Source organism: Hirundo rustica, chromosome 16 (assembly GCF_015227805.2).
Source record: "Hirundo rustica isolate bHirRus1 chromosome 16, bHirRus1.pri.v3, whole genome shotgun sequence".
Classification (NCBI taxonomy): Eukaryota; Metazoa; Chordata; class Aves; order Passeriformes; family Hirundinidae; genus Hirundo; species Hirundo rustica.
This window is the reverse complement of record NC_053465.1, coordinates 9153283-9174118: the sequence shown is the minus strand read 5'-3', so window position 1 is coordinate 9174118 and position 20836 is coordinate 9153283. Positions and strand designations below refer to the sequence as shown.

The window sequence follows — 20836 nt, the reverse complement described above, 5'->3', positions numbered from 1 at the left end:
TTAGGTCTGCATGAAGAGGTGGAAGTTGGTCCTGGTAAACTCCTGGTGGATGCTGTCGAGTAATTTGTCTGAGTCCTGGGGAACATCTGAGAGGATCTGCTGCCCTGGGATGCAGCTCTGCTCCGGGGTGTAGGTAAATGTAAATGAGCTGGAGTAGATGAGGCCATCGTCCCTGATCAGCAGGAGCGGGACCGTGATGGGATATCGCAGCCACCTCCAGTCACTGCCGAAGGCAGAGACATCAGGGACGACACACACAAGGGACTTGGGGCTCCTGGCAACAGTGCAGGAGAGGAAAATGTGCATTAACCCAGGAAGGTCCTATGCAGGAGCAGCCAGCAGTGAGTGACGGCACTTCTCCTCCATCCTGGAGCTCAGTGTGAAGCCTTCAGCCAGCTTCCTCTCTCCTCCCAGTGTTCCATTCCTCTCTGCCAGGGTTGCTTGGTTGTTTGCAGTTCCCTGAAATCCCTGTTGTCCCCCACCCACGGCTGTCCCCAGACTGCAGCCAGGGCAAAGGACAGGCACCCTCATCCCTGCCTCTGCTTGCAGTGCTCATGCTTGCTCCTGCAGGACGGGCAGTGCAAATGTCCTTGTCCCCAAGGTCTGCAGCCACATCCTTCCCAGATCTGCCCAGCACAGCCCACAGCTGGCTGCTGTTCCCTGCCTTCTGCCCAGCTCCCTCATCCCTGTTACCTGTACATCGTCTCTGCTTCCACATCTCCGAACCAGACCTTGAGGTGTGCATGGAAATACTCCCCCTGCACCTCCAGCATGGCCACGTCCCCGCCGCCCGTGAGCTGTGACGGGCAGAGAGCGTGCCAGGGTTATGTGCCACAGCGAGCCAGGCTCCTTCTCCCACAGGACGCTCTGCCCTTGCATCTCATTCCCACAGCGTCCCAAAGCTGGGAGATGCCACAGGAGAAATGCCAAGGGCTCAGGAGCAGCAGGCACGAAGCAGGCAGGAGAGAGAGAGGGGACAGCTGGTGGCGGTGCCTACCTGCAGGGCAGCGATGAGCGGCACGGGGCTGACGGGCTCACGCACGCACGCCAGGCTCTCGCTGAAGGTGTATTCCACCGTCTCCGTGCTGATGATGGTCCAGCACGAGCCGTCGTTCAGCAGCTCCCGGTTGGCTTCCTTCGGGCAGGGAGATGCCTGTGGAGGGTGTCGGAGCTCCAAACACGCTGCGGTGCAGGTGCTGGGGAGTGGGGCTGGGATGCCTGGGTTCTGCCCTCAGTGCCTTTCCAGCAAGTGACTGCTTTGCTCATGTGGAAATAGGGATCATGATTCCTTTCCAAAGACCTCAATTTCAGTGTCCCCACCAAAGCTTTGCTGTGATTCTGGCCTTAGTTTGGGTGCAAGACCCCTCCCAGTGACACTCTCCCCTCCACAACACAGGAGTTTGGAGAGATGACAGCAAGCACCCTGGGGTCCTCACCTGCTCCTGCACTGCCATACCTGGAACTGGATCACTTTGTCTGTGGAGAGACACAGGTACATGCGGTCACTGCCTTGGAACTGGAAGGCACACTTGTGCAGCTGGGAGATGGGCTCATCCACGTCCAGCATGGCGTACTGCTTCATCACCTTCCGGATGATCTGCGGGCGGCACAACCCTGGTATGGCACACCCCTGCTACGGCACATCCCCAGTATGGCACATCCCCGGGATGGCACATCTCTGGCATGGCCCATCCCTGGGATGGCACATCCCCAGTATGGAACATTCCCAGTATGGCACATCCACGGTATGGCACATCCCTGGCACGGCACATCCCCGGTATGGCACATCCCCGGAATGGCACATCCCTGGTATGGCACATCCACAGTATGGCACAACCCCGGCATGGCACAACCCCGGCATGGCACATCCCTGGCATGGTAAATCCCCAACATGGCACATCCCCAGGATGGCACATCCCCGGCATGGCACATCCCCAGCATGGCACATCCCCGGCACAGCACATCCCCGGCATGGCACATCCCCAACATGGTAAATCCCCAACATGGCACATCCCTGGCATGGCACATCCCCGGCATGGCACGGCCACTCGGAGCCGCCAGCTCTGCGTGTGCCCGACACCCGCGGGGACGGAGCTTACCAGGGGCGGCAGGGTGACGCCGGTGGCCGTGCAGACCAGCTGGACCACGGAGCCGTAGCGGATGTACCCTTCCCGCAGGGGGAACTCGCTGCGGGCGCAGCGCTCCTCGGCTGGCCGGGAAGGAGAGAGGCAGAGTCACCGCCCGGGGTGCGGGTTAACCTCGCCAGGCACGGGTCTGGCCCTGCTCCTGCTGCTTTCTCTGCTCTCCCTGCCCTGCACCTGCTCAACCTGCTCAGTGCTTGGAGAGAGCAGCATTCCCTGGGAGCCCGGCACGGGAGAGCAGGATGAGGATGCAGTACCTTGCAGGGACACTGCTGGAAGCAGCGTGGGCAGGAATACTGCTGGGCTCTGGCCTCTTCCAGACAAGTAATTTGCTTGGATTTGTGAGCCTCTAGACCAGCAAGCTCTTGCTGCCCTGGTCACAGCTCCTGTGCCCTCAAAGCCAGTGGGAAACGTCCAGAGACACCCCAGGAATGCCAGGCAGAGGTGAGACTGAGCAGGATTCCTGCACCTCCAGGATAATTCCCACACTTTTTGCCCCCAAGAACTGGCTTTGCAGGACGGGAGAGCCAAGGCTGGAGGCAGGCAGCCCTGGGCGTGGTGGCATCAGTGTCCCTTGAGGGTCCTTACCCAGGTGGAGGGTGAAGGCTGCCCACTGCCTGGCGCTGGCGATGAAGGCTCCTCCCTCCACAGACAGGTACCGGGTGCTGACGGTCTGGGAGCGCAGGCGGTTGAAGAGGGACACTTTGGAGCCCGAGGAGATGCAGACTGTGGGGAGAGGCAGCTGGGTTAGTGCTTGTCAGGACTGAGTGGTGGCTCTGTCAAGCCCTGGTTCCAGGACAGCACCCTGCCCACTGCCTTCCTCTCTGTGTGAGCACAGGTGAGGCCCATGCTGTGGGGTCCACTCTGGCATCAGGTCATTACACCTCGTGATGGGTGAACCATTTGGAAATGAGACATCTGTGTCAGATACATCCTCTTTTGGGAGTTCCCATGGGCTCTGGACCACTCCAGAGCCAAGCTGTGAGCAGAGAGCATCCCATCTTGGGCTGGCACCCCCCTGCCTCCCCACAGAGGATTCCTGCACTCACGGTCTGTGTTCTTCAGGGACTGCTTCTTCTGCGAAGGCTTGGAGATGACCTTGATGAGTTTGCTGTGGAAGGTGCCGATCTCCTGCCCGTTGCTGAAGAAGAGCTTCAGGACCAGGCGGAAATGCTTGCGCTTGTCCGTGTCCGAGATGTACAGGGCCTTGGCACAGCTGAACCCCTGCCAAGGGCACAGAGGAGGGGTCAGCAGCTCCAGCCCAGCCCCACCAGCCGTCCTCACCCTCCTCACCACCCCACGAGGACATAATAGCGCCCTTTCAACCAGCCCCGGGTTCATTTAAAGGGAGAAACGACCAGAGATGTTATTACAGGTGGAATGAAGAGCTGGGGATCGGCAGAGGCTTTATTTACACTGGGGGCAGAGTATTCCTTATGGAAATGAATGTTATGTGTGATTTATCCCACATAACATGAGAAATCACCCTGGGTTTATGGTTTCCCTCATCCTGGCCGATACGCTGTGCCTTAGCTGCAAGGCAAGCACTGCGGACAAAGGCTCTTTCTGTGAGGTTCCTGGCCTGCCTCAGACCCCAGGCTCTTTGGGGACCCCAGATAATGCTTTTTCTCCTTTTCCCCTCCAATCAAAAGATGCCAGAGTTCTGCTGAAGCTTTTGAACTTTGGGATCCACCGTGTTTTCTTTTTTTTAGCTGTTTATCTGCGAATGGAGGACCGGGCTTTCATTTTGTGACCTGCAGCAGTGCTGCTCATCAGGAGAAGGAACCAGGGCTGAGGGAACTGTGCAGATTTTGGCAGCCACAGGGCTGTCCACCTGAAAACATGGTTCCAGAGAAAGACAGGGATCTTTGGGCTGCCTGGATTGCTGCACATGCCACAACAGGCTGGCAGAGTGGGGAGTTATGGCTGGGAAGAAAGAACTGTGACAGGCTGAGGGTGTGTGATGTCCCAGGGTGTGTGGTGATGCTGGTGACAGCCCAGCCCCTGCACAAGGGGGATCCCCACAGCCCCAGGGAGCCATGGGCTTTACCTTTGCATCCGGCTGCTCCTCAAAGCTGAGCTTCTGGGTCTCCATCAGGCTGCTGCCCATGCTGTCCAGCCCCATGTACCCACACACCCGAAATCCAGCCTCTCCCAGGTCCCTGGCTGGAACAGACAAGGGGAAGCACCTTCCAGCCCCCTGCACAGGCTCAGCTTCTCCAGGAGTGGAGCATGGCCGAGCTCCAGCCCTCCCTGGGTCTGCATTCCAAGGAGCTCAGGCTTGAGCAGGAAAGGAGTTTGGGGGGCCAAAACCAACATAAACGGACTCACTGTCCCCTTTGCAGAGGCAGAGGGCAGCTCTTCACAGTGCAGGAAGGGAGGGAGGAGAGGTCCAGGGCTGCTGCTCTGTGCTCACCTTTTATCTGCTCCTGCTTTAGCTTCCATCCTGGCCCACTCAGGTAAACACAAGGTGGGGGGCAGAAAAACCTGCAGAGACAAGAGGGCATTTTCTCACTGCCCTTCAGCCCATGAAAATGTGCTCGGGAGCGGCTGGGTGGCTGTGCTGAGGGCAGAGACCTTCACTGGGGACCACCTGCACTGGGGACAACCCTGCAGCCGGGGAGGCACATGGAGCTCAGCGAGGGGCTGGGGACCCTCTGCCCTGCACCGCCTCCAGTGCCTGGTTCCAGCCTCCACAGCTGCCACATCTGGTGGTGCCACTGGTGGCCACGATCCCACCAGTGACAGGGTGGCCCTGGGATGGGGGGACAGGGACCCTGGCACCCGCACCTCCAGCTCCCCCAGAGACGGGGAGGGATCACACCCTGCCTCTGCCTGACCGCCATGTGGCACTTTCAGCAGGCTGGGAACAGTTTACATTCACAATCAGTTTTGGAGCCCAGTGCAAATAAATCTATAGCCAGGGGTTTGGAAAGCCATTTTCCTGTGTTTTATTTGGGTTTCCACTGTCTTTGCACTTGTGTGAATGGTGTAAATTCATCCTCTGTTGATACTGAGTAATGCACTAGCAGAGAAAACACCAGTGCAGGGGGGATATTTTGGAGCCCTAAAGTCCTGGGTACACGTTTATTTAAACAACTCATCCACAGCACAGCCTCCTGACTGTCATGCCACTGTTAAGGAAAACAGCAGCAGCACCTTCAGACTGTAACCTGGGACCTCTGTGCAGGTTTTCTCTCTTTTTCAGACCTCGTATCTGATTTTCACGCTCATCCCTTGCACAGGGTCAGGAGCAGAGGAAAGAGGCTGTGCTGAGAGGGCTCCCTCCTGGTTAGGAGATTCAGTCCTAAAATAACTTTTTTTACCTGTGGACCAGCAGCCCCTGGCAGGAGACTGGATGTGGTGAGAACTTTGTAGGCACAGCCAGCCCATCCCAGGGGTCTGGGTGGTTCCACCTTGGAGGCTGAGCTCGTCGCCTCATAGCTATTCCATACTCGGTAATAACGGAGGAGTATTTATATCACAAGGATTAATGGAGGATTAATTACATTGCAGTGCCGCAGTCTGACGTCACTGCCAGGGAGTGGCAATTTTGGAGATTCAAGCCAGAACCTCAAGGTGTTTTTGCAGTGTGGGAAGGATTTTCAAATATAGCAGCTTTTTGGAGACCACTGGCGTTGACGGAAACGCCCCAGCCCCTGCTGTGGCCGTGCAGATTTTAAGACATGAGTTACAGGGCAGTTAAAGTTTCCTTCTTGGGGGATGAGATTTGAATGGAATCTTGACTTCTTTTACTTTATCTTTCTTTACTGCTTCATGGAAAGAACCTAACCCTGGGAATGTCTAACTGGGAAGGATGCAGGGCTATTGGAGCTAACACCTTTCTGGTGTTATTCAGTCTATGGAGACTAAATGATGGTTTTGGATGCAAAGATGTCAAGAGTGAATGCAGAGGGGATATGTCAGATAATTTGCTTCACCAGCTTAGATCAGCGAAATCCTGCAAGGCTGAGATCAAGCTGTAGATAGCTGGGTTTAGAAGTGGCTATCAGGGAAGCTGGAACTATCTCCCACCTTTTTTCGTTGCCGTAGGATTTCTGTGCGACTTTGGCGTGCAGGATCAGCACTGTCTGGTCTGCTGGCAGCTGCAGGTACCTCCGCACGCTGTCCTGGAGCACGCTGGCTTGGTACGGGTTGGGTCTACGAGACAGAATTTCCCTGGCTCTGTGGCACCAGAGCCAGCTCCTGCAGGCAGCAAGGAGCTCCCTCCATGTCCAGCCTGATGGGGTGGGGAAGGTGGGAAGGCTTTCCCATCAGAAAACACTGCAGCCCAGCTGCTCAAAGAATGGGGTTAGCATTGAAAAATATAAAGTTTGGATAATGGAATAACTGCTTCGTCAGTTTGCCACCTAACACACACAGGACATTCCTAAGTCTTCCAGCCCCGTGCAGTGGTGGCTGAGCTCTAACTGAATGTTAATTTGTTTTTCCCCCTGATGTGCTTGTTGCTGCGTGGCTTTTGGGTGAGTTGGGAAGCGATGCTGCTGAGCTGTGAGTGCAGCTGGGGAGCTGCCATGCCAGGTGGAGCCACTCCTTGGCTTCTGCAGGGGATGTTGGGTGAAAAGAGCTGCATTTTTCTCTGAGACCTAAGAGGTAGGTGGTTCTGCTGATTGTTTCTGCTCTATTAACTAGAAGGACTTCCCAAGCACCTGGCATTTATCTCTGCTAACTCGGTGGGTTGGGTGTTAACCAGCTGGAGAGAGATGAGGTGGGTCTGAGATGCCCTGCTCTGCCACCTGGGCACACGTGCAAGGACTGGGGAGTGCAAGGGGGGAGAGCTCTGGGATGTCAGCTGTGGAGGCCCTCTGTGGTGCTGGCTTGCCTTCAGGGGAGGTGAGAGCACTCACTGAACAACACCAGCTCCTGCCCTGCTGAAAGCCCCTAAAGCCCTGAGTTTGGGGCAGGAGCATTCCCTCATTTTGGGATATTTGACTGGGTAAGATGAAACCAGAGGAGGAGGAAGAGGAGATGCCTGTGTCTCTCCTTCGCACTGAGGGGACCCAGCCCGGCTGGTGATGACTTTCCTGCCAGACAGAGGAAAAGCAGTGGCCAGGGAAGGCTCTGAAGCCCCAGTGGAAAACATCACAGAGTAACTGTGAGAGAGCATCTGGGGGTTGTGGGCAGCACTGGGGGATGACTCAGAGGAGAAGGGGTGACAGTAGGGACATCCACCACAGCCATGCAAGGAGGAACTTGCAAGAGGTGTGCAGGGGAGCATTCCCATTAAGCACAGTCTCTCTTCCCCATAAATGAGCTAAAAATGGAGAAAAGCTGAGAGCATAAATGATCAGATGTGTGAAGAGAGGTAAGTCTGGTCCTGCCATCAGCCCAAGGCAGGCTCCTCGTGGTGAGCTCCTCTGCCAGACCAAGCTCCCAGGGAGGGAAGTTCAAGCAGTCATCCCAAGCAACCTTCTAGAAGAGTTTGTCTGCCAGCTCTGCTCTTCCCAATGCAGTACTTTTAAAAAGGCTGTGCCCCTTACAGCTTTTAGCACCCATGTTGCAATTCACTTTAAACACATATCACTTCAGTTCCAGCTTTCCCACCTCTGGATGGAGCTGATCCTGTTGTAGGAGGAAGAGAAACACATGTCCCACACAAGCAAATATTTACCCAGTGTCTTCTCTGAGCAGTGCCATGGGGACCTGACACTTTGCACTGCACAGATGTGCTCTCTTTGGATACTAGAGGGGCAATACAATCTCCTGCCCTCCTCGTTCCCAGTTCTTTATCCTAGATGTGTTATTGGATCGCTAGTAAACATAAATCAACAGAGGCCTGCCAGAATCAGATTTACAGCCAGGGCCAGTGTCAGTGTCACCCACAGCATTAACTGCTACTCTGTGCCTGGAAAATGAGTATTTTATGGCCATTCCTGACTGCAGAGCAAAGGCTGCCACCAGGCTCTGCTGTTGTGGCAGTCCCAGAGCTGCTGCCAGCTCAGGGCTCAGGGCTTAGCTCTGGCTCACCCCAGGGCACTCATGGCAAGGCAGGAGGAGCTCCTTTGCCAAGGCTGGACCTGCTCCCTCCATCGTGGTGCTGGGAGACGCCTGCTCCAGCACACTGAAGCAGAGCTTTATCAACCAGTATCCCACCAGTGGCTGCTCCGTGGTGGGTCACTCAGTCTTGCTGAAAAGTTTCACTCCACTTTCTAGCCAAAGAATAGTTTATATCTTTGCACAGCCAAAGAGATCCCATAAGAAAGTTATTTAATCTTTTTCCATAGTGGCAATCTGCAGCTGTTTCACTCCTCTGCTGCCAAGCAATGGTGTGATTTCAGCTTTGATCCGCCTTTGCTATTTTTCCCTTCATATAAAAGCACTGTTTGGGAATCTCAGCAAAACTCTGGGTTGGTTTGGGATTTTTTTTCCCCCCCGGTTTTCTTGTCATTGTTTTTGTTGTTGTTTTTGGTTTTTTTTTTTTTTTTTGTTTTTTTTTGTTTTTTTTGTTTTGTTTTTTTGTTTTTTCCCCAGAACAACTGATTATGATTGGGATAAATGTGGAGATGTATCCAGGAAATTGGCCTGACCCTGGATACTCTTTTACACTAATGCCACACAGTGTTAAATAAGTACTGAACCCTGCTGGCTCCGCTCAGGAGCATTTCACCCTCAGTTTGTCAGAGACAACGGGCACACAGCAGGGAAGAGCCAGGCTGGGTGTGTGAATTTTTTCCTGGTGAGTCTCATCATTCAGTGTGCTGTGTAAAATCAGGAGTATAGCTTCAGGTCCTCGTGTCTCAGCTGCAGAGTCACATGCTGCATCCCTGTTCGTGTCACCAACGCAGTCACCAGCGCCCACCCATGCAGCTTGGGGTCTCCCTGTGGGGCTCCTCTGCCTTTAAGCCTTTGGCAAAACACGGAACAGCCTGGTACGGAGGCCAGGCAGTGGCAGGGAGTGTTCAGGAGCAAATTGCCAAACCCTGTGGATTAAGACGTGTGCTGACAGCTTGTGCCGCACCAACGCCTGCTCTGCAGAGCCTCCCGCAGCACTGGCCCAGGGCAGGGCCAGGCTTGTGCAGCTATCACTGCTCCCTGCCATCCTACATAATGCCAGAGGCACGTGGGTCACTGCCTGGAGCTAATTAAAGAGCCTTCTGGAACAATTACCCACATGATCCTTACTGCCTGAGGTGGGAATGTGCAAGCCAAAGGCAGGTAAAAAAAAGGCAGCTCTTCAGATTTGATGTCCAGCTGGAGGAACAACTACCTAGAAACTTGTCTTTCTTTTCTTTGTCCGTTCTCTGCAGCCCTTACCTTCCAAGTTTTGGGGCTAAATTGTGTCAGTGACGCACTTCTGAACAGTGCTTGCCATTCTGCCCACAGAGGCGACCACCCAGCATCCATCATCTGGTTTAAATTTATCTTCAGAGAGTCAAAGGGCTATTGCTAAGGCAGCTCAGTATACCCACTTGGCTCCTTTTGGCACCTACAGCCTCCTCAGGGTTACAGAGAATTATTCACTCCTTCTGACATTTATTATATTAAATTATTAAAATGCTTTGGTTGTAGTGCAGTGTTAGTTCAGTGTCATGTTAGCAGCACCACACGGGCCGGGCTCTTACAGCTCTCACTAAAAGCTGCCTTTTCAGAGCCTGAGCTCTTGGCTGGGGCTCGGCTGCTCTCCACACAGTTGGGCATTATGTAGAAGAAGGGGGGGAGCGAGGGGGGATCCACCTCCTTTCTCCTACACTGATTTCTGTAAGGCTTTCCCCTTCCCTGCTCAGCCTGGCACCACTCACCGAGGCTTTTCCTTTGCTGTAGGTCAGGATGTGCCTCAGGAGAGGGTGTGAGCGCATTTGTGGTGCATCTCTAGGGTGGCTCTGCCCTGGTGCTTGAGGTGGGAGAGACCCAAGGTACACAGGGAGATTTGCAAGCCCTGGCCAGGTCGCTGTGCCCTCTCCCATGGGAAATGAAGCAGAAAAGGAGGAATTTTCTGTGTGCTTTCCACAGGAGACACACAGCTGGACCACCTTGCAAAGGGCTGTTTCATGTGGGCACACAGGGAGCCCAGACAGGCGCCGAGAGGCTTTGGAAGGGTTGGACCCCACAGTCCCATCTCTGATTTTAGGAGAACTGATGTTTAACACCACAGCTGAAAATTATCCCTCTCCCTCCCAGCAACAAGTGTTCAAGAGCATCACTCAGTGCTTTGTCCTGCCTCCAGCTGGGGAATGCTGCTCCCTGTGTGGGACATGCCCTGGTCCAAACATCACCTTCTTTGTGCGCACCCTTGGGCAACTGCAGGAGAAGAAAAAGCACCTTGCAAGCACTGGGAGAAGCAAACTGCCCTCTGCCCTGCTCCTTTTCAGTTCAGTGAGCTTCACCAGCTCGGACTGCTGAGGAAGGGATCTGATATATTTTGTCCCCTGGGAATAAAAGTACCCGACTCTGGAGACCAAAACACAATCCTGGCAGCTATTGTTTGAAACTGGGTCTTCAAATCACCTCTTTACACAAGAACTGTAACTCACTGTAACAGTGTCCCCAAGTGCAGGTAGCACTGAACTGAAGGGCAGAGACTTAATTTGCTGCTTTTCTCACCAAAAAACGAGCTGCAGTTTGCCTCGCTCAGGACACAGCTGCCCTGAGACTTGGTGGGGACTTGCTGCCACAGAGGGCAATTGTTCTTCCCTCAGTTTGGGGAAACCAAACATCCTAATAAAAAATATCCATTTTAGAGGTCTGGGTTATATTTTGTGCAGATCAGGGGAGAAAATGCCTGCAGTGCTCTTGGGTATGGAGTCAACGCAATGTTTATGCAAAAGGAAAAGCCATTAGAAATCACAGAAATGAGAAGCCTGCAGTTTCTGGCTTCCCTCATTTTTCAATACCTCCTTTAATCCAGACCAACCCAACCCACAGCCCTTGTATGTGCATGGGTATTTATAAATCCTGTATTTTCCTCGCTGCACACACAAGTGAAATTCAGCCTTTTCTAGGCCTGGGGGATTTATCGACCACACCAAGGGCAAACAGCGGCCGAGAGCAGGAAGCACAAAAAGCCTGAGGCAGTGATCTCTGCAGGGAGCATGGGGCCAGCTGGGGTGGGCACCCCAGCAGCACCAACACCCCCAAAATGCCCAAGTTTGATAAAGCAGTATTGACACATCTGCTAGCAAATTCAGACAGTGGGGGTGATTTTATGGAGACTCCTTTCTCTGTTCCTCGTGTGCAGAGAGGAAGGGAAGTGCTGTTAAAGCACCACAACACAATCCTATAAAGCACTAAAGGTGGTTCCTGCCACTACCAGATTGATCTAAGTGCTGGGAGACGTGGAGGACTGGGAAGCTCTCTTCCAGGGTTTCCAAGAAGCCTCTGCTGCTGATCTCCAATGCACATCAGTTGAACTTCTTGATGGAAGCTTAACCTGAGGCTCTACAGCCCTCCAAGCTCTGGTCTGCAGCTTCCTAGTTCAAACTCACCTCCCCACACTTCAGCCACTATCTGCTGATGTTGCTAAACTTCCAGGACACTGTAGGTCAAATGAATATTAAGCTTAAAGTCTCCTTTTTCCATGAACTTTTGAGTTTATGGGGCTCCCAGGTGCATTCCCCCAGCAGGGGAAGAGACAAGAATAGGGGAAAAAACGAAAAAGAAAGAAAGAAAGGGGGGGGTAGAAAAAAAAAAGATTAAAAAACTGATAAAATGGATAAAAGAAAGAAAAATATAAAACTATAAAAAATAACTAAAAAATAAAGAAATAAAGAAAAATAAAAAAATAAGAAAAAGAAATAAAGGAGTAAAAAAGGAAAATTAGAGAAAAATAAAGAAAAAATGAAAATAAAATACTAAAAGCAGCAGGGTTAGCCCACGGCCGTCCCGGGCCGCGCACCCCTTCGGTGCCGGCTCCACCTGCGCGCAGCTCCCGCGGGGACCCGCACGGGGGGCGGGGGCAGGTGGGAGCCCCCGATTCCATCCCCCCCGCTCCCAGCGCTGCCCCGGGGCCGGGCCGTGCCCGCCCCGCCGCCCCCCCGCTCCCCCGCCCCGTTAAATGCCGGCGGGGCCCCGCCGCCTCCCGCCGCTGCTGCCGCCCCGCACCGCGCACCGCGTACCTGAGCCAGCAGCGCGGCGGGGAGCGGCTCCGCGGCCGGCACGGGTGAGTGAGGGGCTCCGCGGGCACCGCCGCCCCTGCGGGGAGGGAGAGCAGAGCAGGAGGGTGAGGAGAGCGCGGGTGAGTCCGGTCCCGATCCCTGTCCCTGTCCCGATCCCGATCCCGATCCCGACCCCGCTCCCGATCCCAGCCCGAGCGCTGCCGCGGGGATTGGCAGCCTCCGAGGGGGCTTTTCTTCGGAGCGGTGCCGGCAGGAAGGGGAGCGGCGATCCTGGGCGCCAGGAGAAGAAAGCAAAGCCGGGAGGAGGGGAAGTGCATTTGTTCCAGAGGATTTTTCCTCCCATCCGTGGGCTGGAGCCTTCCCGACCCCCGTCCGCACGGGCTCGGCCCCCGCAGCGGTGCCGGGGTGTGTTCGGGTTCGTGTGTCCGGCGTGGCACCCGCTCGGTGCCCCGGTGCTGTGTGAGGGATGTGGACTCTCTGCGCTGTCGGGATGGCTCAGGCTGCCTGCCCCGCTCACCTTTTGCCTAGCTGTCGGGCAGGTCCCTGCTTACACAACCGAGGAGCTCTCAGCAGAGAGTGATAGGGTCGGGTACACCTGGGCAAGGAGTACTGAGCAAGAGGAGATCGAGATCCTGCAGAAAGATAAGCTCAGAAGTGTGCCCTAAGTTTGTTATGCACCGTTTCTGCACGACTGGAAAATTGGGTCTGTGCATACTCGTTTGCACAAGCAATCACCCACCTTCGGCTTATCATTCCAACTGTTCCGCGGGATAAAATTAGCTTTGGGCACTTCTGTTCCAAGCAATTACATGGGAAAACTTGTTTGGAAAATCAGATTTTTCTGCACTCATCCTGTTTGTGTGGGCACGCACTCGTGTGAGCTAAGCGGAGCTGAGCAGAGGCACGGCGTGGTGCCGTGTGCTCTGCTGGGGCTTTGCCCCTCGTTCTGCAGGGACAGCCTTTGCTGTGGGGCAGAGAGCTGCTGAATCCATTCGGGAGGCAGGCTGCAGAGTGGGAACTGGTGTGGCTGAGGGGGCTGGCAGGGAAACAGCACTGTCCTGTGTCAATGGAAGCCACCACGGGTGTGCAGTGGGACTGAGGGGAGCAGGGCTCCACGAGAGGGGCCTGTTCTCAGCCCCAGCTCTGAGATCGGGCACAGAGCTTTGCCTCTTCTGCTTAGATACACTGGATTTTTGCTTCACTTAAATCCAGATTATTTATAAAGTTATTATGAAGTTCTCCCTTCGGGACCCTTCCCTGTGGGACCCTCTTCAGCATCTCTTGACAGTAAAGATTTTTTTTATTATTTTTGAAGGACAAGAGCAATTAATCCCAGGCAGTGAGTGTGCAGGTTCGCAATAACGAGTAGAAACTGCACTTCACAAGCAGATTCTTGTGATCTGTGCAGGAATTCATTAGGTTGCTGTTGATACCAGCAAAAATATGTGTGTGGGGAAAATCTCTCCCATCTCAGCCCTGATATTTGCCACCAGGATATGGATAAATTCTGCCTGATCCGAAATGCAAATTCCCTCCTGGAAGCCACGCGACAGATCTTGGTGTTTGCAGTGAAACAACACCGTCCATCGAAGCAGGCAGGGTATTGCTGCATCCAATGGGAGAAAGCTGTTGTTGATTTTTGTGGAAGTTGTAACTTTCATTTGTTGTTGAAAAATTAAAGAAACCATATGTGCTCAGCGCAAGACGGGCTCGGGAGCTGCCCTGGTTGGCGGCCGTAGCAAACAGAGGAGCTGTGGCCAACAAGGCAGCCCGTTGTAGGCAATCTGTGGTCACAGAAGATGTTTGTGCTCCGATTGCTCATAACATAGCGTTTCCCTCGAGGTTGGCATTAGGGGTTAAAGGTTTTCAAGAGAAGTCTTTGTTTAAACATCTTTAAAGTTTCCAATAGGGGCCCCTTTGTTCGCTCTGGAGCAGCGTGCCTGCCTTGTTAAAAACTCAGCGCTCATAAAATGCCATTTACAAATGCCTGATGAATAGGGCTGAAATGTGGAGGGGAGATAAGTAGCATTTGTATCTGCACACACAGAGGACTTACAGACAAGCCCTACCGTGAGTGAATACATGGGACCTAGAAAAAACACGGCCGAAAGAAATAGATGGAGTGGTGCCTATAAAGAAACTTATAAAAGTCAGCTGCTCCCCCAGCACCACTTGGGTCCTTTCATGCCAGATATCTCCTCCAGCTGAGCCAGGAGGCTGAGTGGCTCCTGACACTTGTCACTACCTCTCAGTAATTGTGTTTTCTCCACTTTGGGCCCAAACAGGAGCAAATTGACCACTTGGGCTCCATCGGGAGCTCATGCAGCTGCCATACGGGCTCCACTGATCTGGTGGGCACAGGGACCCTGACTCCGTGCTCTCATTACCTGCTGTGGGCTGGTGAGCATCGTCCCTCTGTAGGTACTCACAGCACAGATGCACCTTTAGGTGCCAGGTAATGTTTTCAGCTCTTAGAAGGCTCTGGCTCTCTCCTGTCTTGGCTAAATTGAAAGGGTTTTAAAGCATCTCTGTTAAAGCAGGAGAGGGTAGAGGCGTGTGTTCAGGAGACTCCAGAGGCTGGTTCCCAGCGAAGCCAGCATTTCCATGTGGGATGCTCCACACTGCTGTGTCTTATCCTGTGTCTGAATCTTTTGTAGTTCTCACACAGCTTGTCCTTCCTGGTGTTTTTTTACTGGAGTCAGAATTCATCTTCCCCACCAATATTCTGTCTTTGCCTGTCCATCTGTGAACTTCTGATCCTCTTACCTTGCAAGCCCCTGCTTGCACCTGTGAGTCCATACCTAGCCTGGTCCCTCTGGTGCCCCTCAGGGAAATCCATAGGGCTCAGCTGTTGTCCCTCGCAGGGAGGTGTCAATACCTTGGTTTCTCTCCAGACTTCAGCCTTTCTGTCTCTGGGCTGTGTTGTGCTTTGCCAGTGTGTAAGCTCAGGAGCCTTTGAGTGTAATCTGAGGGCCCATAGGAGTCCATGGTCTATGGCAGGAACCAGTGAGAGCGGATCTGTTGACAGCAGAGATAATCCCCTATACAAGAGTCTCTGTCTGGGCTGGAAAATTAGGCAAGCTCCACACATGGGAAAACAGTGCCTTTGGGAATTCACGGCTCGTACACCTGCAGCTGGGCTTGGATGTCTTCCTCAAAGTGTTACCTGCTCCTCAGCGTGGGCAGAGGGGAGGCCACAGCATCTCCTAAGGGCTGAGGGCACCCCAGTCCCAGGACAGCAGTTCTCCTGCTGCCAGAGGGACGTGGAAGCTGTGAAGCTGGGTGTGAGACATTTCCTGGGCTACCTTTGAGGTTCTCCCTGTGAAAAGCATCTACACAAAGCTTTTCTGTTCTGAGGAGGGACAAAACGTCCCTGCGTGCCTCTCTGCAGCTGCCAAGCGCTCCTCACTTTCTGCTATTTCAATTAAACACATAGCAGGAGGGGTAGGATAAAGGGGAGAGGCACAAGAATATTCTCCTGGCGTGTTTTCTTATGCCAACGCATTGAGTCACATCTCTAGAGTGAGAAATATGATATAAAGATTTAGAGAAGGAGGTCAGGCAATGAATCCATGATTGCTGGGCTGGAATAGCAGGCGGTCTCTGTGGTTGTCTGTGCCATGTAAACTTCCTGGAGGTCAGCTGGGGATAGTGGTCCTAGCAGATTTGGGAGACAGATGTGCTGCTAGTAACTATCAACCTCATACCAGCTCTGCTGCATCAGGAGCTCAGCTGAGAAACTCTGCACCAGCCCAGTAGCTGATCTGGGCCATGGCTTTTCCTTTGTGGTTGAACATGCATATTTCTGGAGGGAAAAAAATGCTCTCTAACACCTTCCTCCGAAAACAAGACTTGGGCAATGGACTGCTGCGTCAGCTTCTCTGGTGGATGGCCAGGACATCCTTCTCTCCAAAGTTTGAAGTCTCTTGGCCCAGCTCAGCTGTCCTCCAAGGACCTGTTTGTAGGAGAGCGTTTGCTCTTAAAAGAGATTCAGTAAGGTGGATCTGTCCCTTGTTGATCATTCTTCCTCAAAATCAGAGTTCCAAAATTGCAGTTTTGTTGAAAATATCAGTTAGGAGGTGGGCTGAGTTTGCCTGTTGTGCAGCTCTGGAGACAAGTGCAGCCTAACGGTCTCGAGTGGGACAGAGAGGACCAGAGAAATGGCACCAGCAGTCCTGAAACAGGAGCCATCTCTGACATGATTAGTTAAACAAGGAGATTTGGCAGATGTGTTTTCCTCTAGCCATGTTTTCCTCTTGGCTAGATCTTTAACATTTTAATTTGCAAGTGAGCGTGGCTTTTATTCGTGCAGCTGTTGCCGAAGCAGCCCAGGTACAGCTTGTTTCAGTGCAGGGCTTTCCTGCCAGGTGAGTGCCAGAGCACTGGGAGGTCTTTTAGAGATAGACTGATGGCAGAGAAAGAGCCATGTGCTGTTGTGGAGAACATCTAGAAGGGGATTCTCTGTCCATTGCTATACGCAGCATTTCCTTCCCAAGGGGACTTCAAATGTCGTGTCACAAGTATAAACCTGCCAGGACTTGTATGAGTCTATGAGCTGTGAGTCAAAGACATCTGTTACTGCAAAAGGACATGGTCAAGAAACCCACCTCCCTCCTGCCCTCCCTGAGAATATACAGGAGTGGGTCCCATAAAATGAGGCTTTCGTGGGGAGCAAGCAGAGCAAGAGAGAAGTTCCTTCTGCATCCAGCAAGGTTTTCCTGTTACAGCACTCCTGCTGATTTGCTCCTGTTGAGTTTGGAGCCTTGATGTGCTGTTGGAGAAATACAGCCTTGTTTTCCAAACAACGTGTCCTTCCAGGTGGCGCTTGGCCCAGGGAAACTGCCATAGAGTTGTAACTGGAGAGCTCTGCGACGTCCTGGAAAGAGTCTGCTCTGGTTCTCCCACAAGTGTTTGGGAAAAACCAAGGACATATCAGTCCTTAAACTGGGGGGAAAAATCCCTTTTGGGCTGGAAATTCATGCCATTTCCATGGTCTCGATGTGCTTGTGGTCCCTGAGTCTTCCTTGCTCTAAAAACTGCATTGCTGTCTTCTCTGGTGGGATTTGCCTTTCATCACCCAGCTGCTGTGGGGGATGAGCACTGAGACTTCGGAGCTGTGATTGAGTGCAAGGTCAATTCTGCCTATAAAATGGTCCTGAGGGTGGGTTCAGTGCTTGTGAGCAGCAGAGGTAGCACTGAGAGCTGAGCATCTGCAAGCAGAGAGCACCTTGAGATTGGGGATTATTGTTGGCAGAATCTTCGGGCAGCTCTCCAGGAGAGGGTGGATCCAGCTCCAGGGCTGTCTTGGGTTTCATCCTTTCATGCTGCTTGCAGGCCTTGCAAATACATGGACAATGTGCCAGCAATTTATTCATGTTTACACAACAAATTTTGGCATAGAGAGGATGATGTAAGTCGTCTGTATCTCTCCAGGTAGCTCTGGTTGCTTCATTGTCCTCTGGGGCAAGACACACATCACTCTTTCTCCCTTGGTCCCACATGCACTTTTGAGCACCTGTTCTCCCAGGCATGGGCCAGAGGGATGATGACTTGCTGTCCTGCTGAGGACATCACAAATTTTCTCCCCACCCTCCAGCTTGAGGGTGCTCTTGCTGTCTTTCTGCTGTTGTCCTGGCAGAACTCAGATGTCCTAAGCAAAAGGACTCAGGGCTGGGCCATATTTTGGTTGGGTTTTTGACATGCTTTCATCAAATAACACTGATGGAATTGAATTTCTCACAACCGCCTGGTTGAGTCTCTGCAAAGAAAAGCTCTGCAGCGCAGAGGAGGGTGCATGGAGAGGCAGATGAGGAGGGGGAATCTCAGCAACATCATGTCTAGGGCCTCTCTACCATTGACCAAGGCTTCCAGCACAGAAATAGGTGCTGTTAGCTTGGTAGCACGGGTGGGATCAGTGCCCTCACCCTGACATATGTTGTGCCTGGACCTGTTGTGTGTGCCTCCTCCTGTGCACAGCCCTGCTGCATGGGACAGCCCTCTGGCTTGGCTGGTGCTTGCTCACAGGCTCCCAGCTCTTCCCCACTCCTTGCAACTCATGGTGATCCCTTGTCCCAGCCTCTTGCAGGGTCGGCAGCCACATGGCTCCACAGCCTTGGTCCACAACCTGCTTTCCTCCCTGTGACACTATGGTCAGGGCTTTTCCTGGGCTGTGAATGCAATGCCACCTCTCCTTTCTCCATCTGCTCCATCCCCTCCACAGTTCAGTGCAGAAAGCCCCATCCCTGTAACAGCAAGGAGGGCAGGGAGCTGGCGGAATTCCCCACCCTGCTCCCTGCCATGCCCTGTCCTTTGGCCTTGCCCAAGGTAAGGTGAGCCCAGGTCCAACTTGTCACCATCTGGACGAACCAGAAGAGGAATATTCAGAGTATTTCTGTTAACCTGTAGCCAGGAGAGAGCTGCCAAGGAGGCCACGCTGAAACCTGAAGCGGCTGTTTTTCCTGAGACTCAGCATTTGGCAGGGAGAGCAGACGGACAAGTGGTGGAGCAGGGAGGGATGCAACTGCCCTGGGGAGCAGCATTGCCACTGGAGGTGCCCAGGGAAGGTGTGCTGGCTTACCTGTTTGCCTCTGGGGATCCATCTCCATGTCCTCCTTGTCTGAGATCACCTGCAGAGTCAAAAGGAGGTGACTCTTCTGTCCTTACACGTGGCTCTCCCCTTGGTCACCCTCCTTGCATCACGTACTGAGCATCTCCTTCGGCAGTGAAAAGCAATAACTGTTTCTCCCCTTGAGTTGCTCAGAAATGTCAGGAATGGTCCCAGTGTCCCCCTCAGGTGATCTGCAGGGTTCGGCTGAGCCAGCCCAGACAGCAGCACTCACCTTGCCTGGACCTTTTTTCCTTTATAGCTCGGTGTTATCTCAAGGTCTCTGGCGCCGTGTTTGCCTTGTCTCGCAGCACCTGCCTGCCAGCCGCTCGCTTCCCACGCACTTCCCTCCCACTCCTGCACAGCCTGGGGGGTGGTGTGCGATCCCTCAGGGGGTGAGGAGTCCCTGCACAGGGATGCGAGTCAGCCCCAGGGAAGAGAGGGAAGAGAGAAGTTGCCGAGTGAGGGATGGTGAGAGAGATACCGGGGGACATCCGTCCCATCATCTTTGCTTCCCCGTCCCTCTGCTGCTGGGGCAGGGCTGGGCATTAAATTGAATCAGGGACCAGCCTGGTCTCTGCTGCCAGGACCAGCATATGACTGAGCTGCCATGCCCTGCCCTGTCCAGGCAGCATCAGCCCATCCAGCCGTGGGGAGAGCCAAGACTTCATCCAAAAGCTGAGATGCTGTTAAAAATAGATCAGTCGTGAACTGGTTTTCTCCTTCTTGGTTCCTGGCCCGACAGCTCATTCCTCCCCCTAGGCTGTCTTTGAAGCTCTCTGGATGCTGTGAGGCACAGGCTCCATAGCAGCCTGCCACTGCAGGGAGGTGGGGAGAGAGGAGAGCTGCAGAAATGTTCTAGGTGGCATAGGTGTCCCAAAAATATTTAGTGGTTTGTGAGCGCTTTCTCCCAGGAAAGAAACAATGCTGGAAAAAGAATCTGCTAAATAAACGGGGAAACAAAGCTGGGGAAGGAGCACTGTTTGCCCCTCTGCTTGCATGTGGTGAAGGGACACACGTGTCTGAGCAATCCTGGCCACAAAGCAAAGCTCATCTCTGCCCCCTGGAAAAGCCCTGTCAGGTTTCTGTCCCTGCTCATCCCCTCAACCCTTCCTCTGCACGGCTCTGCAGGAGCTCCCGGTGTCCTGGGCTGGTGGGCTGCTCACCTCCAGGGAAAGGCCACGGTTTGAGACGGCCGTTGTGGATCCCAGTATCCTCTTGTACCCCTTTTCTGTCCTCCTAATTCTTTAATACAATTTTCCAGGTGTGAACACTGAGTCTCGAGACAGTTTTAAGATGCAGCTGTTAAACCTATTATCAGTGTCCCTGCTATCAAAGACGTGGTGTTCAGGGCTGCACGTAACCACTGAGCAATTAAACAGCAACCCTGGTGATGAATTACAACTGAGACCTCCTGGGGCTAAATAAATACTGGCCGATAACTACCGATAAAATTAATTTTTTGTGGGTTTTTTTTTTCTTAAAAGCACCCTGTGCCCAGTCCTGGCACTGTACATCTCCTGGGGAGAGTCACATTATCTGTGGCATTTCCAGCCTTAGCACCCTGGGTTTCCAACCAGAGCTGGAATAAAAATAAGCTAAATAAATCCATGTCCCTGCAGGACCCAGGAAAGGCAAGGCAAGACAGCACAGAGATGGACAGGGAGGGAGAGAAGCGACAAGCTGAGGTTTTGGTTAACGAGTTTAAATATCTTTTCCCCCAATGATCCCACCCTAAAAACATGAAAAAACTGTTGAGGTGCAGAGTATCCACTGGAAAAACCTTTAGGACAGGGAGAGCTGCAGAGTGCTGGTGGCAGAGTGGTGGGGACCCCGAGGGGATGTGAAGGAGAGCTGCAGGCTGGCAGTGCTTCACCCAGCCCCTGGCCAGGGGAAGGGGTGTGAGCCCACCTGCACAGGCACCCTCACACCCTCCACCTGCAGAGGCTTCTGCTCTCCCAAGGCAGTTTGGAAACAGGCAGAGAATGGAACTTCTTGGAAAAATGATCTTTGCCAGT

The 20836-nt window shown here is 53.3% G+C and overlaps 1 protein-coding gene across 2 annotated transcripts; it reads right to left on the bottom strand.

Moving 5' to 3' along the window:
• On the bottom strand, positions 1-18862 carry RBPJL (recombination signal binding protein for immunoglobulin kappa J region like). 2 transcript variants are annotated; one of them, XM_040080042.1, is made up of 13 exons: positions 18792-18819; positions 14966-14973; positions 12215-12270; positions 6177-6302; positions 4558-4628; positions 4192-4307; positions 3191-3365; positions 2730-2867; positions 2100-2209; positions 1457-1597; positions 998-1153; positions 694-797; positions 1-274 (listed from the first exon to the last, which is right to left on the bottom strand). In XM_040080042.1, the coding sequence occupies exons 1-13, from the start codon at positions 18817-18819 to the stop codon at positions 1-3; spliced, it is 1503 nt and encodes a 500-aa protein (XP_039935976.1). The 2 variants fall into 2 exon arrangements, with proteins under 2 accessions (XP_039935976.1, XP_039935975.1); XM_040080041.1 differs by lacking the exon at positions 14966-14973 and having other exon boundaries at positions 12215-12290; positions 18792-18862.
• Positions 18863-20836: the final 1974 nt, after the last annotated feature.